Source organism: Leucopleurus acutus (genome assembly GCF_964270905.1).
Source record: "Leucopleurus acutus genome assembly, chromosome: 12".
Taxonomy (NCBI): Eukaryota; Metazoa; Chordata; class Mammalia; order Artiodactyla; family Delphinidae; genus Leucopleurus; species Leucopleurus acutus.
In genome coordinates, this window is record NC_139154.1 from 52,883,395 (window position 1) to 52,899,155 (window position 15,761).

A 15,761-nucleotide genomic window follows, 5' to 3' on the forward strand; every position below is an offset into this window, starting at 1 on the left:
TTCTGTGTACTTTATCTGATTTAATCCTCAAAATAACTCTGAGGTAGGCAGAGCAGGTGTTATTACCTCCAGTTTTTCATGTTGAAAGTGAGTGAACCTTAGAGATTGGGGAGCTCGCATATCTTGTAGAGCTGTAGCTGGGACTTAGACTCAAGACTTTGGCTTTATAATCTTAATTCATTGGATTATTACCTTTAAACAGTGACTATGTCTTTCTTGTTTTTTTTTTTTTTTTTTTTTTTTGCGGTACGTGGGCCTCTCACCGTTGTGGCCTCTCCCGTTGCGGAGCACAGGCTCCGGACGCGTAGGCTCAGCGGCCATGGCTCACGGGCCCAGCCGCTCTGCGGCATGTGGGATCTTCCCGGACCGGGGCACGAACCCGTGTCCCCTGCATCGGCAGGCGGACTCCCAACCACTGCACCACCAGGGAAGCCCGACTATGTCTTTCTTTCTTTCCCTGTTATAATTCTGGGCTAAATTAGTCATTTACTGAATATGAGGGTGAAAGCTGTCATTTTAATTTGAGATTTATGTTTTGATAGCCATAATTCAGTTATATTCTTTTATTTATAGACTTTAATAGTAAATAATTTTTTTGTTTCATTTGTTTGTTCATTCAGTTATTTATTTTTGTATGTTTAGGAAAAATCCTCTAATGTTAAGAATGAAAATGCAAGTGGCACCCGTAAATCCGAAAACCTCCGGGGCTGTGACTTACTTCAGGAAGTCTCAGTCACCATCCGAAGATTTAAGAAAACTTCAATTTCTAAGGAAAGGTAACCTCATTTTCTTGTACTATTCTTAAAGTAATAGGAGTACAAAGGAAGAATTCCAATAAATATACCAAAATACACAAAATTTTTAAATCCTGACTTTTACTTGAAAATTTTTATTTGCTTTTCATTTCTCTTAAGAACTTATCTCAGTGATGGTATATATTGTCTTTCCACTTCATTGGTTCATCCCTGGTGTCTTTATAGTGTTTGGGAATTTTCAAAAGTTCTTTTTTTAAATTGTGATAGTAATGATTTCAAATGAAACATTATATGTCCAACCAGGTTGAAATAGCTTTAGTTTTAACTTTTCTATTTTGGTTGTTAATGTGTTTATATATTCTTTTTTGTAGAGTGCAACGATGTGCCATGTTACAGTTTTCAGAATTTCATGAGAAACTTCTTAACACTTTGTGTAGAAAAGCAGATGATGGCCAAATCACAGAACATGCCCAGAGCCTTGTGTTAGATATTCTTTGTTGGTTAGCTGGAGTACATTCAAATGGACCTGGAAGGTTAATAAGATTTTATTTACCACGGATTGCCCTTTGAATGTTATGATTGGAAGTTCAAGATGAGCCTAAACATCTGCTATTGTTTTGCAGCTCAAAGGAAGGAAATGAGAGCCTGCTTTCAAAAACACGAAAATGTCTTTTAGACATTGTACATGTTTGCTTCTTTGAGGCAGGACGCAGCATAGCCCATAAGTGTGCACGATTTCTAGCCTTGTGTATCAGGTTGGTTTTTTTCTTTGTTTTTGCTGTACGCGGGCCTCTCACTGTTGTGGCCTCTCCCGTTGCGGAGCACAGGCTCCGGACACGCAGGCTCAGTGGTCATGGCTCACGGGCCCAGCCGCTCCGCGGCATGTGGGATCTTCCCGGACTGGGGCACGAACCCATGTCCCCTGCATCGGCAGGCGGACTCTCAACCACTGCGCCACCAGGGAAGCCCCTGTTTTTTTTTTTAATTTGAAAATATACGTTGCAGGTGCACCTGCAGTTTGGCAGGGGAAACCTTGTCTATAGTGTTATTTGGTCCCTGTTGAATATATGTATAACTTAAGAGGATTTTCAAAAGTTGATGAGGATTATTGAGATTCTAAGAAAAAATTTGGGTTTTTTTGGGCAAAATGTCATGTTAAATAAATCTAGTAATAAAAGAATTCTACTAGGCTTCTTTGCCTATTAGGAAGACTTCGGGGAGTTTGGTAAGGGGATCCCTTCCCCACTTGCACTCCTACTGTCCCTGATTGTCTTTGGATTGTTCACCTGAGGCCTTGTTCCCAGTTACATAATAATTTTACCAGACTTATTTGTAGTGTTATGCAGATCATTTTCTCTAAACCCTGAAACTATCTAGGAAGTGTTTAAAAGCTAATAGTCTATATTGACTATACCTGCTTGTTAGCCCTTTTTGGTAAAGAAAAAAAAAAAAAAGAGTGGTTTAATGTGTAAGAAAACAGTTACAAAGACCCTTAGTATAATCAATCCCTACTATCTTTCTGCATGTCTATAGGGCTTTAAGGCAGATTTTCTTCCAATTTGTATGAACACATTTTAAATATTTTAAAAGTACTACACCATGTTTAGAGTTGGATTTAAACCTTGAGTAATGTATTTAAAGTTTTTCTTTTAAAATTGTTTTCAGTAATGGCAAATGTGACCCATGTCAACCAGGATTTGGATCTGTTCTGTTGAAGGCCTTACTTGATAATATGTCGTTCTTACCTGCAGCAGCAACTGGTGGTATGTGAAATTAGTTCAATCACAAATAGCTGTAGCCTTAGGAAATATCTCACAGTATGCTTGGGGCTGTGTAGTAACTTTCTTTTTTTTCTCAATTAGTTTTCTTTTTTTCTGTAGCTTATCTGTTTTTTAAGGGGTTTTAAATTGTGATTGGGTAGGCAGATACTCTCTGTTCGATAATATTTTTAGGAAAAAGTTAATGGGAGATTTAAGTAAATAACCAGGTCATCTCAATTCATACATTTTCTGTACTTCATTAAAATAATTGTGTTGCTTGGTTGTTCACAAACTAAAATGTCAGTAAGTGCCAGAGAGATGACATAAATAAGAAGAATGGTTCATAAACATATTGTGTGAGAATGGTAGGGTCTGTGGCAAACTCTGATTCCCTAAAAGGAGCCAGTGGGTTGTTTTTTCTTTTTACAGCACCTAAAGACTGTGGAAATGCCATTCAAAAATGAATGTAGTTATCAGGTAGGAATTTACTATGAAGGGCTACAGATTTGTCCTTTACCTAGTGTTAGTTTTTTGTGGGCATTTCTCACAGTCTTTTATTTTATAAATAACCATTCAACAAGTTATCTCAATGAGATAAACATATTCCACAAGGATTTGATCTTGGTGGTATACCAGAAAAAAAGTTTGCTCAAAGTTAGGATAAATGGTTATTTTATCAATACCTTAATTTAGACAAAATGTCTGTTTATATTTACCTTGAACATATATTGACTAAGACTATGAACTGTTTGTTTTATAGAGTAGAATGTTTTGGACTTGGTTGCTCACTTTAATAGTCTCTGGTGTTTAAAACAGTTTCTTGAGGATAGTGTTAGTGGTAGGGTGCTTAAATTATGGGATGTATTTAGTTAGATATCTCAAGTTAGAGTCTTAAAATACATCATCATGGTCACCTTTTACTATCACCTTTGGTCTGTATCTAACTGGCAGTATGGAATAACTATACTTCATTCACTTGCTAAAGTATATTATTTGTAGCTCACTGCCATCAACTGGTTCTGAAATTTTTAGTACGGAGAAATAGTATTTTAGGAAAGATGGCTTGAAGGACCTGACATCTCCGCTTTTCTAGCTATTATAAAATGTCCCTCAGAGTCATCTCACGTTACTGAAAACCTAAACGACTAAGTTGATCCCATACACTTCTCAAAAAATATGATTGCAGTTCTTTGTCAGTGTCCTCTTAGAGTCCTCCAAGGAGTTAGTCCTTCTTTGTAATTTGCCCTTACAGATTTTATTTCCAGAAAATCCTTCTAGGAAAAGGGGACATACTGATAAATATGAAATCTGAAGTTCTCTTTGTTAGAGAAAAATGAGGAAAAGAAACAGTGATTTAAACAACTGATTTGCTGCTGTTGTTTTCAGGTTCGGTCTACTGGTATTTTGTCTTACTGAATTATGTTAAAGATGAAGATTTGGCTGGGTGCAGTACCGCGTGTGCATCTCTGCTTACTGCTGTGTCCAGACAGTTACAGGACAGGCTAACACCAATGGAGGCTTTGCTTCAGACAAGGTATTTTAATCTATGAAATGACTAATCATGGGCCTTTTGGATATGATACCACCTTTGCACATAATTGTTATTATATATATTTGCTTAAGTTTTTCTTCCCTTTATTTTCTCTGAAAATAATTCCCTTTAACAACTTTGGAAGTCCTGGAGATGGTTATTCAGAGGGCTAATTATATTAAAATACTTAAAAGTGGTGTATCTTGCTAATGGTAGAAGCACTTAAGGTAATTTGTTTCTTTGTTGTTAAAACTTTGTAAGCAAAATGATGTAAATCACTTATTGCCGTTAACTAGTATTCTTTATCTGCTGTTTGATTTTCTAAAACTTAAACATAATGAACTAAGAAATAGCTAAAGGTTAGATTTGAGTTCTTGCCTAATCTTCATTATTTGAAGTATCTTATTTAAAGCAAGGATTTTTGTAATCTTTATAGATTAGAAATCTTGATTTCAATGAGATGTTACTCAAAGCCTTTGTACCTTCTGCTGAGTCAATGTAATGATTGAGGCAAGGGAGGGGTGCTTGATAGCTCTTTCTTGATTCAGACTGCAGATGAAGGTTGTCTTGGTTCATTAGTTATCAGCTTAATTGAAATCACATTTATTGAGTCTCTGGACTGTATCTTTTGGAGTATAGGTTTTCAGGGAACACAGCTGAGATTCAGTGAATTTAAGGAGTTAATAGTGTCTCCTTCTGCCCTGTGTAAAAACTGCTTTGAAAACTAAGTAAATAGATAATTTGTTAATTAGATGGCTGACAGGAAAATTGTTAGGACATTATTTTATTTTTCAGATATGGATTATATAGTTCACCATTCGATCCAGTCCTCTTTGATTTGGAGATGAGTGGCTCTTCTTGTAAAAATGTATACAACAGCAGCATTGGTGTCCAGTCAGATGAAATTGATTTATCAGATGTCCTTTCAGGTAGTAAAGTCTTTTATTAAAGGAATTTCTGAATTTTATATCTTGGGTTTAAGTTACCATTGATTTTTTAATAGATTGTAGTCACTACATTCTATCTTTGAGAACTAAAAGTTTTTAGAACTTAACTTTAGTATCCGTGAGTCATTAAACTGTTTGCCTTTGTTTCTTAACTCCCCCCTCAAAAAATATTGAAGTTATTTTTGAAAGGGCTGCAAATTTGGTTTTTGTGTGTGTTTCATTGCATGTCAGTATGACGTTAATGCTAATAAGAGATTAAAATTTGGTTATTTGTTGTAGTCCTTTCAGTTTTATGTGGTGTGCCTTTGTTGTTCATAAACTCAAAGAACATGTTATTTCATATTACAAAATATGAAAATAAAATTAATTTATACTTATTTTAATAAGCAAAGATGCAGAAAGAAAAAACAATTTTCTGCATCTTCTGTCACACTCTCCTGAGGTGAACTTGGTACACCATGTTATATGTATTCTTGTATGCATTTCTAAAGAATATGTTTTTAGGATTGAATGTATAACTCTATTTGTATAATCTTTTCAGGTGCTGGAATTTGGTGTTTTTCTAGTTTTGTCAGATAGAGCAGTGATCGCTTTGTTTTTTGTTTTCTTCCATCTTACCGAACTTACTGCAGGTGTTGCTAGTAAACCAAAATGTTAAAAAATTTATTTGTAAATATACTATGATAATTACCACATTAATTATAAGTAAATTTTGGGAGTTAGTCTCAGGTTTGTAAATTATGAGTTGTGAAAAAAGCAAAAGGGAAAAATCAAATATAGAAATATAAATAAAACATAAAATGTCTCAACTCTAACCTCTTCATCCTTTTAGATTACCATTGTTAACAGAATGCTTAGCTATTTAGACTTATTTGCTACACGTGTTTATGAGCATTTTTAATGAAAGAGGTCATACTATACTTCTGGTCTGTTACTTGCTTTTTAATGACTTATTCTGCCTTAGATACTGGTGTTATCTCCTCTGTTTGATGACTTAGGCTCCTGACTACCTTACTGCCAGTGTGTCTCTATCTAAGTGACTTGTCAAATTATGAATAGAACTCAAAGGAGGGGTTAGAATTAGACCTGTAGATGCCTTCTGAACTCCTTAGGATAGAATGAAATTCCTTATAGAGAGAACGTAAGGAGAGGACCGTAAAGCTCAGGCCAAGCCTGGGGGTTAAATAAGCAAGAGCAGCCATGCTCTATATTATAGAGTATCATAGTCCCAGAAGAAGGGACTTAGAAGTCGTGATATATGTCTCCATATGAACGTCTCTTCATTTTATTTCTCACCATCCAGCATTCCTTTTTTCAGTTAATGGCATCCATGGCACAAAACAGAAATCTGAATGTTATCCTCTCTTTCTCATCCTCCACAATGAGGCTGTCGTTAGATTCTGTTTTTCCACCAACATATATTTCAAATCTGCCCATTCTCTTACTTCCCACGATCGCAGTATTACGATCTAAGCCACAGTCGTTTTGAACCTGGACTACAGTAATAGCTTTCTAACTGGTCATTCTGCATCTGTTCTTGGCTCACTTCTATACATTCTCCACAATGCAATGAATGCAATCATTTTTGAATGCAAACCTGATCTGATCATTCTCTGTCTCTTCTTAAAATACTTTTCATTTCTTTCCATAATTGTGCAGTCCAGAGTCTCTAATATAGCATAGAACATCTTGTGTGATCTGCCCTGTTAGTTTTCTTTCTGTGGCCCAGTGATTCTCAAAGTGTGGTCCATAGGTCCCCTCAGGGTTCCTGAGATCCTTTTAGGGAGTCCACGGGTTAAATGTTTTCATGATAAAACAATGTTACTTGCCTTTTTTCATTGCATTGACATTCATACTGATTGTGCAAAAGCCTGATGCTCTTCCCCATGCACTTAGAGTAAGAAGTATGGCAGTTTCACTTAGAAATACCTTTGATGAAACAGTAAAAATTGTTAATTTCATTAAATTTTGAACTCACGAGTATGCATCTTTTAAGTATTCTGTGATGAAATGGGAAGTGTGCATGAAACACTTCTGCTGCATGCTGAAGAACCATGGTTGTTTCAAGGAAGTGCACTTGTGCAGTTGTTAGAGTTATAAGCTGAACTAGTTGCTTATTTCATGGTGTATACCATTTTTATTTGCAAGAATGACTGATAAAATACGTTTATTCAGATTTGATTATTTGGCAGGTATTTTCTCAAAAATGAATAAAAAATGCCTGTCAGTATTCATCCAGTTGATAGTATTTGTTGCCAATATTAGAAGCAGACTTTTAAGCAGAAATTAGAATTTTGGAAAACTTGTTTCCTCTGAAATGAGCTTTAATGACTTTTCTGATGGCCTACGATGATATTAGTGAATGTCATTTTCTGATATTACATGATGAAATGTGTTAACATTTGGAAGATCTGTATATAGCAGTGGACCAGTATTTTCCCTATGATTGATGCATGGTGATTCAACATCAAGCATGGGTTTGAGAAGTTCTTTTTTTTTTTTTTTTTTTTGCGGTATGTGGGCCTCTCACTGTTGTGCCCTCTCCCGTTGCGGAGCACAGGCTCCGGACGCGCAGGCTCAGCGGCCATGGCTCACGGGCCTAGCTGCTCCGCGGCATGTGGGATCTTCCTGGACCGGCGCACGAACCCGCGTCCCCTGCATCGGCAGGCGGACTCTCAACCACTGTGCCACCAGGGAAGCCCAGAGAAGTTCTTTTTTTAAGATTTTTTAAGATAGAGTTTGAGAAGTTCTTTTTTTAAGATTTCAGATACCGTATTGCAACTAATCCTAAACTACCACTTTTCAAGTTTTTGAATATTTAATACTTTATTAAAATATTCCGTTCTTTTCCAATCACATATTTGTATTGGGTCGGCGTTTCTTCATGTATTTCTGCCAGAGCATCCTATTGTAATACATTGAATGCAGAGGCAGATAGGCAAATCCAACTACCTTCTGATAAGCCAAATTTTAAAGAGATTTGCAAGAATGTAAAACATCACCAGTCTTCTCATTATTTTTGTTTTTTTTTTAAAGTATAATTTCCATTTTATTGTCTTTCCAGGGGGCAGTATTTCTTTAGTCTTTAAGAACTTAGCTTCTTACATGTGGCTGCGGCCCTTCTTGGCACGACCATTATTCCTTGTTTTCTTGGTCATAACAGTCATTTTTCATCAAAAGATGCTATTTAGTTTTATACCTAATGAGTTTATTACTGTTATACTAATTAATGTTTAAAATATTCTCATCTTAAAATTTCTACCTTGATAAATATTTCTGTATAGACACACACACACACACACACACACACACACACACACAGAGCCAACATAAATGAAAACTCAATTTTCAAGTTCTTTTAATTATTTTAAAGATGTGTAGAGGGGTTTTAGGGTTGAGAAATGTTCCTCTAGGCACATTTTTCTTTCAGTTTCTCTAATGTGTCATGTTCCTTCCTACTGAAGGGATTTCACTCATGTCATTTCTTCTGCCTGGATTCCCGTCCCAGTGAAATAAAGACATAAAAATATTTTATTCTTCCCATATGTCTCATCACCTCATCATGGAAGTATTTTATTACCCCTGGCATAGATTGATTTCCCCTTGATTTATTTATCCTTTGAACTTAAGTAAAGCATAGGAATTTTTTTTTGGTTCAGTTGTATAATTAATTAATACCTGGTAACCTTGAACAGAATATGCATTTCATGACAACTAGGGCCTGTCCCTTTTCTTGTATCTCCCATGTCTTCTATTGAATAAGTGCTCAATAAATATTTTTTTAACACACGTGTCAGGTCCTATGCTGGGTGCCAATGGGACGTTGGAGAACAAGGTTTTGACAGTTTAGTCGCGTTTAATTTATTCCTTCAGATGTTTGATGATATTTTTCATATCTCTCCATTCTTTCCATCTTCTCTTTCTGTTTTACTTTGTGTGTTAAAGAATTCTGTTTAAAAGTAGTGCTCTGATTAGAACATTTGAAAAGTACTAAAAATAACCCTTCCCTCTTCCTCCCCTTGTACGATATACACCACTCTTAATTCTTTTGTGTTCTTCTGTCCAGTCTTCTTACTGTGGTTTTATGATTTGCATAGTTGTGACCATTTGATTTTTCTTTCTTACTACTACATGTGCCAACTTAAACTTTTTATGATTATAAGGTAGCATATTTCATTCTAGAATATTGATATTATATTCAAAATATAAAATTTATAGATAAACCTTGCTAATATTTTAGAATTTTTTTTAGTTTTTAATAAGTGTCATTTGTACTGTTGACATCATAGAATGTATTCTGATATTTTGCATACTTAAACAGATTGAGTAATAGCTAATCTAAGTAGCTGGTTATTTTTTCCCCTCATTTAAAATCTATTTTATTTATTTATTAATTGTTTTTCTTTTGTCTTCTATTCCTCATTTAAAATCTAAATCACTTGTTATAGTTTCTTGTTAATGTGAATGGCCACTAGGTTGCTTCTCTGCAACTCTGCTTTTATAGTAAGGAGACTAGTATCTGTGTGTTTTCTTAATACCATGTCCATTGTTGAAGCCCTGTGTAAACCCTATGTTTATGCATTTATACATCTTTCTATTTAAAATTGAAGTAGTAGCTATAATTCTCAATATGACTATTGCCTTTTTAAGGTTAATTCAGGTTTTATAAAACTTGTCTCTTTTTTGTATTAGGAAATGGAAAGGTCAGTAGTTGCACAGCTGCTGAAGGTAGTTTCACATCTCTCACTGGACTTCTAGAAGTTGAACCTCTGCACTTTACTTGTGTGTCAACTAGTGATGGAACCAGAATAGAAAGGGATGATGCAAGTACGTTTACTGGTATATACCTTCTCTTATTATATACATTCTTTTATTACATATTTTATGTTGTAATAAAGTGATATATCAGTATTTACATATCAGTTTATAGTATATGTAAATTCCTTTGCTGTCATGTTTAGTAGAAACTTATTGGTAGGAGGCACATTTTGGGGAAAAATCATAAGTGGTTTCATATTCTTTTCTAAGTCTATTCATGGGTTTTTTCCTACCCTCTAGAACCCTATGTTAAATCTTTTTGTTTTATGTATGTGCATTTTTAGAAACATTTTAATTTGGAAAATATCAAACATAACGAAAGTAGAGGGACGAGTACAATAGACTATATTTTCATTACCCACCTTCAGCAATCAGTCTTGATGGTCAGTTTGGCATCATGATGTAATTTTTTGCGTTTAAAGTTAAAGGTATATTTGGTAATGTCTTTGAGAAGGTTGAGATGAGTGAAGACGAAATACTGGTTTTTCAGCTAGTTTAAAACAACTTTGGATATATGAACCAGTATTTGTGTGTGTTGAATATATGGTGTTGTTGATGTTTTAAATGAATAATCAGTGAGAAGAACTTCTGTTTATTCTGTATATCTTACTTTCTGTGTTTTTTTCTTCACATTGTAGGATCAGTGTTTATTTACAGTTCTATCTGGGCACAAATAATTGAAGTTTTTATAATTAAAAATATTGGTATATGGTTTTACATTTATATTACAGTCCCAGAAGTGTTTTTGAATATTGTCTTGAATGAATTCTGCTGTTGATGGTTTTTTGTAAGTAGGTGTCTTTTTGTTTCTTCAACTGTCTAACAGAAAGTAAAAATAGTTTGCTTGAGAAGTCATGAAAAATTTAATCTTGCACTTGGGTCCAGAATGGCAAAGTGTTTTAAAGGGAAATTAACAGTCCTTTGAGTGCCTTTTTATTCAGAATCATCTTGTATCTTCCAATTGTAGAAGTAACCACTAAGTGAAATTCATGGCTTATGTAGCTGAGAGTTTTAATTTAAAAATAAAATTTTATATTTCTTTCATATGGAGATGCCAGAAGGGTCAAAATTCATTTGTGTTTGTTTTCTTGGACTATTGCAGTCATTTTGTAGAAACTTATATATTTACAGTGGTATGGAAACATGCGATAACAAGAAATTAAACTTCCAGAAAACTCTTTGGTTCTAAATCAGACTTTTTTTTGGGAACTGTCATGAAATTAATTTTTTATTTTAAGAAAATTAATGTGTTTGAATAAGTAATACTTTCAGAAGTTATAAAATTTAAAACATAAAAGATCTGGTTTGAAAAAGAAAAGTATTTCCTCACGTTCCTACCCATTTCTACTCCTGTAAAACGTACAGTAGGACCCGTTTCTTGTCTTTCCAAAGGTAGTTTATGCTTTTATAAGCGTTCACCTCTGTATTCCACCCAGATTGAAACCACCACCAGTAGAGGGATACTTACTAAATGTTAGGGCAGAGTCCTGACTAGTGATCATAAGGTGCTAGAAGATGACTGTAGTCTCTCAGCTTCCTGTCTCCTTTTCTTTTGAAACATGTTAATTGTGAAATATAATGCGCATACAGAAAGGTGCAGAAAACAATTGTATAGTGAAGCAATTTATCACAACACAAACTGCCCATGTGACCACCAAGTCAAGAAATAACATTTCCAGTACTCTAAAAAAGATTTCTTCGTGCCCCCTTTCCATTTATTTTTCCCTCACTCTCTCCAAAAGGTAAACATTGTCCTAACTTTTAGAGTAATCATTTCTTGGTTTTTATTTGTTTCTTTGTATAACCTCTTAGCTACGTGTTCCTAAACACTGATTGAGTAGGGTCTGTATAGTATAGAATTGCATTTATGTATTTGTTGGTCAGCCTTCTGTTCCATGTTATCGTTGTTAAATTCACCTATATCATTGCATATATAGATAGTTGGTTCATTTTCATTGCTGTTTACGATTCTACTCTCTGAATAAAACAAAATTTATGTACCCACTATGGATTTGTGTACTCTTGAGTGACATTTAGGTTGTTATATTGTAGTGCTGTTAGTACTAGTGGATACACTATTCTCTTAGCTATGACTGTAGAAGTTGATTTGCTGCTTTATAGGGTTTTCATATATTCAACTTTAGTAAGTAACATTAAAAAATGCACTCCTTAATTTACAAGCATGTTAAGATTTTCTAGTTATCATCTTATTCATTTCTATTTAAAATGCTGTGGGGTCAAAAGAAATACTTTGTCAGTCTGCAAAATTTATTGGGAATTGCAGAGGATCAGCAATAATGCTTGACAATAATGTTTACTCTGCACTTGGTGAAGTGTGCTCTGTATATCCACTTGGATGAATTGTGGTCTTCAAATTCTCTGTCTTTGATTATTTCATCTTTTTTTTTTTGTTTGTTTTTGTTTTTAGTTAATAAGATCAGCATGTTAAATTCCTTTCATTATACCTGTGGATTTGTCTATTTTAGTTTCAACAATTTTTATTTTATACATTTTGAAGCTACCATATAAATTTAGAATGGTTGTATCTTTCTTGTGAATTGAATCTTTTATCGTTAGGTATTATCTCTCTCTCTCTAAGACTGATTTTCCTAAATTACTTTGTTTGATATTTCTCTACCAGTTATCAGCTTTCTTTTAGTTACTATTTGTATGGTATATATTTTTCCTGCTTTTTACTTTCAGCTTTTCAGTGTCTCCTTTCATTTTAGTCATGTCTTTTATAAGCAGAATGTAGTTGCTTTTTTCCTCGCCTTCTTTCAATTGGAGTATTTAGTTTATTTACATTTAATATACTTAGTAATATATTTGGATTCAAATCTACCATGTTTTTCATATATTCTATTAGATTTCTCATCTTGCCTGTTAGATGTTTCTTTTTCTCCTTTGTTTCCATTTTATTGGTGATTGTATTTTTATTGAGCTATTTTTCTACTTTTTATTATAATATTTTTAGCAATCATCCCAGAGAGCATAATATACACATATCCTTGACATCCAGAAATCCAGTTGCTTTTCTTTTTACCATACAGTGCTAATATATTGAACATTATCTATCACCTTTCTAATTTATATGGCAGTGTGGCTTTATACCTTAATTTTATATGTATTTTAATTCCATGGTTATTATTATAGTTTTTATATTCAGTATTCATTTGGATTTATTTCATAACTCAATTTTCATTTCTCTGTTTCTTTGCTTTTGAGCTTTTCTGTGGTTTGATTTTTCTTTATGTCTGAAAACTCTGTAAGATCACTTTTTTTGTTCTTGTCTACTGATGATGAATTAACTTAGTTTTCTATAGGAAAATTTCAAATATTTCTTGAAAAATTAGATAAATGACAGCCATTATCCATACATAGTATCTATTTATTTATTTTTTTTATTATTTTTTTATTTTTATTTTTTTTTGGCAGTACGCGGGCCTGTCACTGTTGTGGCCTCTCTCGTTGCGGAGCACAGGCTCCGGACGCGCAGGCTCAGTGGCCATGGCTCACGGGCCCAGCCGCTCTGCGGCATGTGGGATCTTCCTGGACCGGGGCACGAACCCGTGTCCCCTGCATCGGCAGGCGGACTCTCAACCACTGCGCCACCAGGGAAGCCCCGCATACATAGTATCTTAAACAATGCAGATGTCCTCTTTAATAACTGATTCCATTTTTATTATAATTATCTAAGTTAACTATGGTTTATTATGATGCACTTTATCATAATCTAATAAATTAGTATAATCAATGTCATAGTATCATCTAATTTTCAGTACTTAATTAAATTTTTCTGAACATCATAATAATAACTTTCTACATTTGGCTTGTTTGGATCAAGATATGTCATCTTCATTCTTTTTTTTAAAATAAATTTATTTTATTTATTTTATTTTTGGCTGCGTTGGGTCTTCATTGCTGTGCACGGGCCTTCTCTAGTTGTGGCAAGCGGGGGCTACTCTTTGTTGTGGTGTGCGGGCTTCTTATTGCGGTGGCTTCTCTTGTTGTGGAGCATGGGCTCTAGGCACGCGGGCTTCAGTAGTTGTGGCACGTGGGCTTAGTAGTTGTGGCTCGTGGGGTCTAGAGCGCAGGCTCAGTAGTTGTGGCGCATGGGCTTAGTTGCCCCGCAGCATGTGGGATCTTTCTGGACCAGGGCTTGAACCCCATGTCCCCTGCATTGGCAGGTGGATTCTTAACCACTGCGCCCCCAAGGAAGCCCCCATCTTCATTCTTGAAGAGTATTTCACATGTTATAGAATTGTAAGCCAGCTATTATTTCTTCTAGTTATTTAAAGGTAATCTTTCATTTTACTTTACACTGTTTTTGTTAGACATCACTTGTCAGTCTTATTATTCCTTTTTTAATGTCATTGTCAGTTTTCAAGGTGTTTTTGAGATTCATACTCTTCCCCCGCCCTCCTTGATTTCTCCCCTTCACCTCCTTTCTCTCTGTTTTCAGCATTTTTCTATGATTTCCTACATGTGGTTTCAGTTGTAATTATCCTGGTTGGGATTCACAGAGCTTCTTGAATGCTTACTTCGTATCTTCCATCAGCTTTAGAAAGATCTCAGCCATTAACTGTTGAAACACTGCTTCTGCCCTGTTTTTTATCTTCTTTCTTTTTGCATCTCCAATTTCATGTATGTTACACTTCATCACTATAACTGACATAATTTCAACTTTTAAATCTCTTCTTTTACTATGGGTATTTTCTTCTAATTCATCTTAGTTTACTCTTTCTCTCTTCTGATGTGTAATCATTTGTGGGGGAAAAGCTATCTTTCCTTCACTCTACTGCAGTGTCACCTCTCTTCAGAATTATGTGTTTGCTATCTGTGTGGGTCATTTCTGTTCCTTTGGTCAGTTTATCTAGCCTTATGCCAGTACCTCATTGTCTTAATTACTGTAACTTTATGTTAAGTCTTAAGATCTGCTAGTACAAATCTACCAACTTTTTTTCTTTTTTGGTAGATTTAGAAAATTTATATATGAAGTTTTCATAGTGTTGTGCAGTCATTACCACTAATTCCAGAGCGTTTTAATCACTCCAGAAAGAAACCCTGTAACCATTAACAGTCACTCCCAATTCCCCTCTCCCCCATCTTCTAGCAATCACTAATCTGTTTTGAGTCTATGGATTTGCCTACCCTGGACATTTCCCATAAATGTGGAATCATATAGTATATGACCTTTTTGTCTGGGTTCTTCCACTTGGTTTAATATTATCAAGGTTTGTCCATTTAGCATGTCTAAGTACATCATTTTTGTAGCTGAATAATATTCCATTTTATATTTACCACTTAAAAATTTTTTTGGATGTACCACATTTCGTTTGTCTACTCAGCAGTTAATGGACATTTGGGTTGTTTCCTCTTTTTGGCTATTAAGAAAAATACTGCTGTGAACATTTTTGTGTTAAGTGTTCATTGTGATGTATGTTTTCAGTTCTCTTGAGTGTATACCTAGGAGTGTAATCCACCAACATTCTTTTTCTTAAAGGTGCTCTTTCATAAAGATTCTGGGTCTTTTGTATTTCCATTTTTTCCAGCTTTATTGAAATATAAATGACATATAACAGTGAGCAAGTTTAAGGTGTACAGTGTGTTGTTTTGAAAAATTTATATATTGTAAAATGATTACCTCCATAGCATTAGCTAATACCTTCATCGCGTCACAGAATTCCTATTTCTTTTTTGTGGTGAGAACATTTAAGATTTACTCTCTTTGTAACTTTCAAGTATATAATGCAGTATTATGATCTATAATCAATGTGCTGTATATTAGATCTCAGTAATTCCATTTAAATTTTAGAATTGGATTGATAATTTATACTCAAAAAACTTATTGTATTTTAATATGGGGTTTGAATATAAGTCAGTTTGGGAGGATTGACATCTTAACATTAAGACTTCCAGTCCATTAACATGGTAATATTCTTTAGTATAT

At 34.5% G+C, this 15,761-nt stretch overlaps 1 protein-coding gene across 1 annotated transcript in view; it reads left to right on the forward strand.

Moving 5' to 3' along the window:
- Positions 1 to 15,761, forward strand: part of BIRC6 (baculoviral IAP repeat containing 6) — a gene marked incomplete at its 5' end in the record, with an annotated part of 236,934 nt that overhangs the window by 70,687 nt on the left and 150,486 nt on the right. The window contains 7 exon segments of the mRNA XM_082852055.1: positions 643 to 776; positions 1,127 to 1,288; positions 1,379 to 1,510; positions 2,421 to 2,518; positions 3,902 to 4,049; positions 4,842 to 4,975; positions 9,686 to 9,820. Coding sequence (XP_082708181.1) covers positions 643 to 776; positions 1,127 to 1,288; positions 1,379 to 1,510; positions 2,421 to 2,518; positions 3,902 to 4,049; positions 4,842 to 4,975; positions 9,686 to 9,820 — 943 coding nt within the window.